At 38.4% G+C, this 9,143-nt stretch overlaps 1 protein-coding gene across 7 annotated transcripts in view; it reads left to right on the forward strand.

The window, feature by feature from the left end:
- Nucleotides 1–9,143, forward strand: part of TANC2 (tetratricopeptide repeat, ankyrin repeat and coiled-coil containing 2) — a 333,029-nt gene that overhangs the window by 284,464 nt on the left and 39,422 nt on the right. For all 7 annotated transcript variants that reach the window (XM_045299320.1, XM_045299321.1, XM_045299323.1 and 4 more), the window contains 2 exons: nucleotides 4,235–4,420; nucleotides 6,380–6,473. In XM_045299320.1, the coding sequence (XP_045155255.1) occupies nucleotides 4,235–4,420; nucleotides 6,380–6,473 (280 nt within the window). The remainder of the gene's footprint in view (nucleotides 1–4,234; nucleotides 4,421–6,379; nucleotides 6,474–9,143) is intronic.

A 9,143-nucleotide genomic window follows, 5' to 3' on the forward strand; every position in this document is an offset into this window, starting at 1 on the left:
TGGTGCCCGGCTATCAAAAGATATAGCGTCTGGGGTCTTAAAAGCTTGAAGGTAAACAAGCGGCCATCTAGCTCAGAAGCAACAAAGCCCACATGGACCCACCTATACTCTTAATCTCAGCACTTTGCTCATGTTCTGTCACTTTCTCTTTTCTTTTAATTCACACTCTCTTTTGTCAGTTTCTACAGTCCTTGAATGTCTACCCTAACCTAAGAAAGAAACTTTCCTATCACCTGCTAACTAGAAAGTCCCATTCTATCCCTTCCATGCCCACCAAACCTATCGTAAGAGAGCACCTATTGAAAAATATCAGAGCCTAAATTGCGAACACCCAATTTGTAGAAGGCTGTGAAGGATAGTGGGAGCCCAAAACCCATCTGCAGAGTTATCTAGCCTGAGTAAGCTGCTGGCAGATCCCCACGAGCCACAGGGGCTCTCGAACAGCTTTACTATCAGATAGAGATCATTGTAATCATGATTATTCTAGATCGAACTTGATATTTGGTCAGTTGACCTGCCTCTTTACCCAAACTGAAATTCTTCTAGGTGCAAGTATTTCTTGCTTGTTCCGTGACAAAAATGTCTTTCCTGGTCTTTTAACTGTTCACAGTGGTCTTTTCTTTCTTACTTACTATTTGTATTTTTATCTCTGTATTCTGATTATTTTGTCCTTACCACTTTATTTTTTTCTGTTTTTTTATTGTTTCTGTTGGGTTTTCCAGTTTGCGAAAGCACAGAAGGGGAGTAGAGGCATCGAGATAAGAACTGCTGCAAGGGTTATAGGGGAGGTAGGGGTGAGGAGTGGGAGATAGGGAGGATAAGGGGAGGGGGACAAACAATGTCTGTGGGAGGAGGGAGGGAGCACTCACTAGAACTGATGGTGAGTTCACAACTCATTTTAAAAGTGATTTAACCATGGGGTAGGGGGAGGAAGTGTTCTAAAATTGACTAGGGTAATGATTGTACAACTCTTCTTGATATGATTGAACTATTGAATTGTGTGATATATGGATTAAGTGCCAATAAATTTTTTTTAAACCCACAGTTTAGCTTAAAGAAAGAGAAAGAGCACCTATCCCTTCATTTCTGCTGCTACTGTCACCACCCTCCTGATGATTCCAATGTTTGTGAACTAAAGGACTTTTCAAATTCTAATAGTGTCTAATTTATTGCACACGATACCATTTTTTAACTTTTCATTTTGAAATAACATTAGACTTTCAAAAATGTTATAAAAGTACTATAGAAAGTACTTTGTACTTATAAAAGTACAAAGAAAGGGCTCAAATAGTAAATGTTGATAGAATGATGATGGCAACATATGTATAAATATGCTTACTACAGTTGATAGGGATTGTTAAAAGATCTGTAAGACCCCCCCCAATAAAATGATCTTTAACCAAAGACGCATTTACAAGGAGGAAAAAATACTACAGAATTGCTTTGTGTTTTTCTTTCAGCTTCCTCTAATGTTAATAGTTTGTGTAACCATAATCCATTTCTCAAAGTCAGGACATTAAAACTGACATAATACAATTAACTTTCTACATACCACATTCACATTTTTCCAATCGTCCTATTATTGCCCTTTTTCTAGTCCAGAATTCAATCCAATAACACATTGCACTTAGTTGTTATGTCTGTTAGTTTCCTCCAAGCTGTGACAGCTCTTTGCTCTTTTAAAATCTCAGTGCTTATAAAGAAGGCAAACCAATAATTTTGTAAAATGTGCCACAATTTTAGTTGGTCCAATATTTTTCACGGTTAGATTGGTTTTAGATATTTCTGGCAAGAATGTCACAAAAGTGCTGCTGTGCCCTCACTGCAGTCCACTGGGAAGCACATAGTGTCTGTGTGGCTTGATGTAAAACTCACTGCCATCAAGGTGATTCTAACTTACAGCACCCCTATAGGACAGAATATCAGAGCCCTGGTGGTGTAGTGGCTGCATGTTGGGCTATGATCTGCATGGTCAGCAGTTTGAAACCACCAGCAGTTCCTTGGGGAAAAGACTGGCTTTCTACTCCCATAAACAGTTACAGTCTCAGAAACGCACAGGAGGCACTATGAGTCAGCATTACCTTGATTGCAGTGAGTTTTGGTTTTTTGGTGTAGGACAGAGTAAAACTGCTCCATAACTTTATAAACTAAACTCACCACCATCAAGTCTATTCCAACATAGGGCTTTTAAGGCTGTAAAAGGAGGATCCCTGGTGGCGCATACATTGAGCTGTGCTCTGCAAGGTCAGCAGTTTGAAACCCCCAGCCGCTCTGTAGGAGAAAGAGGGAGCTTGACTTTCTACTCTCGTAAACCCAGAACCCAGAGGCGGTTCTGTCCTGCCCTATAGGGTCCCTATGAGCCAGCATCAACTCAGTGGCAGTGAGTGAGTGAGGCTGTAAGTCTTTGGGAGAACAGACAGCCTCATCTCCTTGGAAAGGTTTGAACTGCTGACCTTGCAGTTAGCAGTCTAACACTTACCCTTAATTCTGATTCCTTGTTTAAGGTGGTGTTTACAAATGTCTCAACTAGAAAGCTACTTGCTTTTCTTTTGCTATTAATTCATATCATTTGGGAAGATGTTTTGAGAATAGCCAGATATCTTTGCCTGCTATTTTAGGATCCATCAATGATTCTTGCCTGCAACAATGATTGCTATGAGGTTTGCCTAATAGTTTCTTTTTCCATCATTCCTTCAACATCTATTAATGGAGTATGTCAGGAATAGCTTTCCATACTCCCCATATATTTTTAAATTATTTCTATCACTAAGATTCATGGATGTTTCTTTTTTCCCATGGGCTATAATCCATTACTGTGGTTGTTTAGTTTATCACATTGCTCCAGATATTACCATTGTGAGCTCCTTCAAATTGGTTCCTATGTCTTTTCAACTTCCACCCATTGTTCTTTGAGCACTTTCTTAATGTCTGGCATCCCAAAAATGTTCCAGAGTCATCTTTTACTGTTACTGCCCCAGCCTGGAATCAACTATTTCTCTAAGGATTCAGGGTACCTTGTATTCATTTTCTTAGTTTTTAGAAGCACAATTCTGAACTAGAAAACCGTCCCTGTCTTCCCTATTACCTTGATTAAAATGGGGACCACTTAACCTATTATTCAAAAGCACCCATACTCTGGTTCCAAAATAAATCCACTCAACTTTATACTCCAAACTTCATCAACCCTAACCTTACAAAAACTAAAATGAATCTGGTACTTCCTATTTCAACTACTTGATTTCCCTCTGAATCTGTTCCAGATTCCAGCTGTGAATTTTTTTTTCCTTTGAAATTTCATTGCATTGTTTAACTCTCTTCATACCATTAACCTTATAGTTCTTTATTTGGATAGGCTTTTGTCATATTTTCCTCTTTTTCCCTACTTTATTGCAAAGTTCTTAAGAGTAGAATCTGTCTGAAGATCTCACATACCTTTTATCCTGTATAGTAGTTTACACACAGTAAGCATTCAGTTAATATTGATTATGTGGATGGCTGAGTGGAACTAAAGCCAGTGAGGGACCCAGAAACATGCTAACTACCATCTGAAAGATCACTTGCTTATCTGTGGAGACTTGGGATGAGAGACATTCTGGTGGCTTGATCGTGATCACAGTCTTCTTTCAGCCTAAACTTGTAACCAACACTGAAATTCTTAGAACTGCTTATATTGGAGCTTAGCCTATCTTAAAGCAGCAATACCTCTAGCCAGTTTGGGAAGATCTTTGAGAGCTCCCATTAGAAGAGAAATACTCAATACCAAAAGTTGGTGGTCATGATTCATGATATGTGATATTTTACTTCTTTTGAAAACCAAAAAAAAAAAATTGGAGCTTCAGAATGTTTTTCTTCCTTCTCATGGTTTCAGAGATGCTTTCTAGCACCGGCAGAGCTATGGCATCATCTCTCAAGTAAAGGTCTGCAAAGAGCTACTTGAGGACAAAGCTGGAGCTGGGGTCTTATTTTTGTTTTTCTTTAACTGTATAAACAAAAGCCTACCAATATAGTCAGGCTCCATCTCTCTCCAGTGGGGACTCTAACCGTGTTGTAGTGTGGTGGCGATGTAGCTAGAGTAGGAAATGGTCTTCTAATTGCCTTCAGAGGTTGGTTTGGAGAGTGAGAAAGGAGCTATCTTAGTAATCTGGCAAGTGGGCTGTGTAACTAGACTAGCATGAGGCTCTACCTTTTGGGCCACACGTTTTTGATCACACAGATTTTTCTGTCCCCTTATTAGGTGGATCACTTGGATAAGAATGGACAGTGTGCTTTGGTCCATGCTGCACTCCGAGGTCATCTGGAGGTTGTCAAGTTTTTGATTCAATGTGATTGGACAATGGCTGGCCAACAGCAAGGAGTATTTAAGAAGAGTCAAGCTATCCAACAGGCCCTCATTGCAGCAGCCAGCATGGGTTATACAGAGGTAAGAAAGTAGGTGATAAGGTTTAAGGGTTTTGTTTTGTTTTTTATGTTGCTTTATCAAACCAAATTAATGTGAATTTGCTTTTTCATCACTGTTCTGAAGAAGAGAGATTGAACTTCATGAACTGCCTGACATTGCAAAGGCTTGGCCCTAGAATTATGTGCATAGGACATGAGAATTGGAAAGGACTTTGGAAAATATGTAACCCAGTTGCTCTCCTTATTCCCACTCTCACCTGAAATATAATGGCACTCGCATGTCATAGTGGTTAAAGCAGGACAAATTGGCAGCCACTTCACAGGAGAAAGAGGTGCCATTCTGCTTCCCTCCAGATTTATAGCTTTAGAATACTACACAGAGTTTTACTTTGTCCTATAGGGTCATGGTGAGTCAGAATCTTCTCACAGTGGGATTGGTTTTTTAAGAGATAATAACAGCAAAGCTCAGGAATTAGTGGCTGGTTTGTGATCACTTAACTGACTGGCAGTGTAGTGTGGGATGAACACAGCACTTGGAATCTGAAAGAGACTACGTTTGAGAACCAGTTCCACTACTTATTAGTTCTAGACTTTTGACAAGTTACCTGATTTCTTAGAGGCTTTGTTGCCCTTCAGTAAAATAACACTAATAATGTTGGGGTATAGATTTTTATGAAAGGTATTTTAGAAACTGTAAAATAATATAAATGTTTTAAAAATATATAAATGGTATTTTAACTAAATTTTCTTAATAGTATATAACAGCAGAATACACAGAATTGATATTGTGGTAAAAAATGGGAGGAGATGAATGTATATACCTAAGTTTACTATTAAGTAAAAATATTTAGGTTTAATATAAATTTTACTGGTATAAGGGGGTTTAATGCAGAATATACAAATAATGGAATATATAACCTTCCTAATTAGATGCTCTTGTAGATTTTTGTGAAATTTATATTCAAAGCCAACCTATGATTGCAACTCAAGCATGCATTAGCAAAGGGAATTATGCCCCACTGTGCTCTTTGCCCAAATAATTTGTCATTATATCTGATCTGCTAAACTATTTTCCCCTTCACACAAGTTATATTCACTAAACTGAAAGCTCTTTCAGCTTTAGCATTGAATCAGACTCTGATTTGTAATGTATGCCAGCTTCCATTGGGAAGGGATGTACAATAGTACGCCGCTATATAGTATTTCCACCCCATAACCTAGGAAACACAAATAACCTCAATAGTATAATCTAGTTAAATAATGAAGACATGATGAGATATGAGTATTTTTATACTTGTTTTAAAAGACCACTCATTTCATTGTTATGTAGTTTTTAGTAATGGTTGTGTTTTATAACTCTCCTTTAATGTTGCTGAAAATTTAACAACCAGCTCTCAAAGACTGGTTCATGGCCAGTATTCCACTGCATGGGTATCTGCCATGTCAATTGAGGGAATCTTAAGTGAAATGGAAATTGTTCGTAGCTGTGGGGGAGATTTTAAATTTTCTGTGCACTCAAATTCCCAGAGAGAGAACTGTCACTTTCCTTTGTTGTGAGCAACGATTCTCCCTTATCATTTTCAAAACAGTTCTTGTACTTCTGAGAGAGAGAAAGAAGGTCATCACTCTGCTCTGAGAATTCCAGGTCCTCTGTTTACTCCACATTTATCTTCTGTGGTTTTTATATTCAGGGGATGCAAAATTGTATCATTACCCTAAATATGAGGAATGTGTAATTCTGTAGAATCACATGCTATAGAGTTGACCTTTGTTCAAGAGCAACGTGTAAATAAATTCTCCCTGATATGACAGGGACCAAGTGTGTCAGCTTTGGGTGTCTTGACCAGTATAGTTGTTTATGCTGCCTTTTGTGTGCAAGAGATACAGTGACACTTGGACCACTCAAGTATCTTTCAAGTCTCACAAACTAGTGTCACAACATAGATTCCTGCCTGAAATTTGATGCAACTTCTTGTTTCAGATTGTCTCCTACCTACTTGATCTTCCAGAAAAAGATGAAGAGGAAGTGGAGCGAGCGCAGATCAACAGCTTTGACAGCCTCTGGGGAGAGACAGGTACTTCACATGGACACATGGATATAGTTGCTCTCATTTCTCATGAACGTGTTGTGTTGGTGTGGACTTTATGTGTCTTACACCCTTCTTTTTACTCTGGCATACCTGTGACAACCAACACAGCCAAAGTGAAAACTCAGTCAGTTGCCCATGTTTAATTTTCTTCTCCCAGGGACTTTCCATACCATTAGCAAACAAGTTTTTTGCAAACAAAATTATTCCTAACTGTAGTTTTGACACATCTGTAGTGCCAGGTATATGTCAAATATGTGACCAATTAAAGTAAAGCCCATGACCAACTAAAATTGTGACACAAATATGACACATAACTGCAGGTAGGAATAAGTATTTCCCTTTAAATGAACTCTTTCCACGTGCAGTTGTGAACTGAGAGGTTACATTTTTATGTAAGCATATTAAAATGACACCTGACACTTAAACGGGCACATTATGAGTAAGGTTGCTATCTGGAAACAAAAGGCGGCACCACTCTATAATACCCACCTCCAAACAATCCCTCTTGGTCTGTAGAAAAGCAATTTCTGTATCATTTGGTACTTCCTGCACAAACCAAAGCCTCTTCCTTTAGGCCTTTGAAAGAAATTATTGTTGTCTTTCCTCCAAGCCTAAACTAGAGTATCTGAAGAAACATCACTAACATTTGATGTGTTTTCATGAAACCAGAGAAATGGAGATTGTAGGTCACCACGTATGTGTCCTATTTGCTTGGAGGAGCAGACCAGTATTGAGATGGCCAATTTAGAAGAAATATTTTATTCAACAAAAAGAGTGTGTGCTTTGGTTAAGATACTGAAATAAAGACACTTAAGCACACTTAAAATTCATAAGGACCTATTGAATTGTGATATGCTGTCCCATAATTTCATGGCTTCTTTAGCATCAAACAGAATGGTCTGAAGCTTACAAATTTCCTTCTCAAACAATCTCTCCCTCTGTTGGGGCCAAACTGAGCAGATGCCAAGCAGCTGCAGCTTAAAAGCCCATGACAGATTAAAGGAAAATGCAGCTGGAAGCAGCTGCAGTCTCTCTGACCCCATCCTGAGGGAAGCCACAGGATAGGCTGAAGAAAAGGGGCTGGTCAGGACATCAGTTCTAGGTCTGCTGCCACAGAAGAGAAACCTTGCTTTTACCTCTCCTGTCAGGGCAGCATTTTCCAACGTTGTTGCCATACCTTCCAACAGACCTCTTGTGGCCAAGGCCATGAACACACAACTAATGAAGAGGGCAAAAAAATAGTGGCCTAATCGTGAAAATAAATAGAAATTACAAGAGGAACAGTCATAGTGATGAAGATAAAACACATTATAGCACCTTATATTGGGCATAATTCAGGGAACATGCATGTACATATGTCTGTTCATATCACAGTTCTTATTCCTATGTGAAATGTGCTCAGGAGTAAGACTTCTAGCTCATACAGTATTTCTGTTTCTAACTTTTTGAGAATGTCATATTGTTTGCCATAATGGTTATACCATTTTGCATTGCTATCTACAGTGTATGAGAATTCCATGCTCCCCACAGTCTTGACAGAATTTTTGTTTCCTGATCAGTGCCATTATTGCCAGTGTGAAATAGTGGTATATTATAGTTTTGGTTGAAAACATCTCTTTGTGTTAATCTCCTGAATGCCTTCTTTGGCAAAGTGACTGTTATGTCCTTTGCCCATTTTTAAAATTAGATTGTGTTTTTGTTGTCATAGTGTTAACGTGTTTCATAAATTTTAACGATTCAGCCCATCAGACACATTGTTGTCATCTTTTGATGATAATAAGTATTTGATTTTTAGGACATCCCAGTCATATAGTTTATCTCTTGCTATTTGTACATTTTTTATGTTTGATAGTCTCTGTATGATATCTTTTGCTTCCCTTTCTTGCCTTATTGCTACTACTAGTGTTTCCAGTACAGTATTGAATTAAAAGGGTATAAATTACATCTTTGTCTGGTTTCTGTCTCAAAGGGAATAATGTTGGCTGTTGGTTGTATACTTATCCCTTTAATTATGTTTAGGAATTTCCCTTCCATTCCTGTTTCATGGATAGTTTTTATCAGAAATGGGTGTTGGGTTTTATCAAATTACTTTCTACATCCATTGAGATGATTATATGATTCTTTTCCTTTATTTATGTAGCATATTATATTGGTTAAGGAACCCTGCCAGCAGAGTGGGCTACACATTGAGCTGCTATTCTCAAGATCAGCAATTCAAACCCACCAGTTGCTCCACAAGAGCTATCCATACGAACAACAGGATTGTATGTGAATGGATATATTTGATGGTGTGAGATATGGCATAAAATAAAACAAGGGTTCCTGGAGGGGAAGGAAAGGAGGGGATAAAGGGGAGCTGATATCAAGAAGTTCAAGAAGAAGGAAAATGTTTTGAAACTGTTTGTGGTAGCAATTGTACAATAATGCTTGATGTGATAGAACTATAGAATGCTATGATATCTGTAAGAGCTCGAAATAAGATGATTAAAAAGAAGAAGAGCGGGGAGGGAGGGGGAAAATGAGGACCTAATGTCAGGGGTTTAAGTGGAGAAAAAATGTTTTGAGAATGAAGTACAAATGCGCTTTACACAATTGATGTCCGTCCCCCAGGGAGGAGGTCACATATAGCTCCTTGTAATCGGTTCCCTCTTTCCA

The sequence above is a fragment of the Echinops telfairi genome, unplaced genomic scaffold (assembly GCF_000313985.2).
Source record: "Echinops telfairi isolate 266 unplaced genomic scaffold, ASM31398v2 ScPeMD7_7458;HRSCAF=8496, whole genome shotgun sequence".
Lineage (NCBI taxonomy): Eukaryota > Metazoa > Chordata > Mammalia > Afrosoricida > Tenrecidae > Echinops > Echinops telfairi.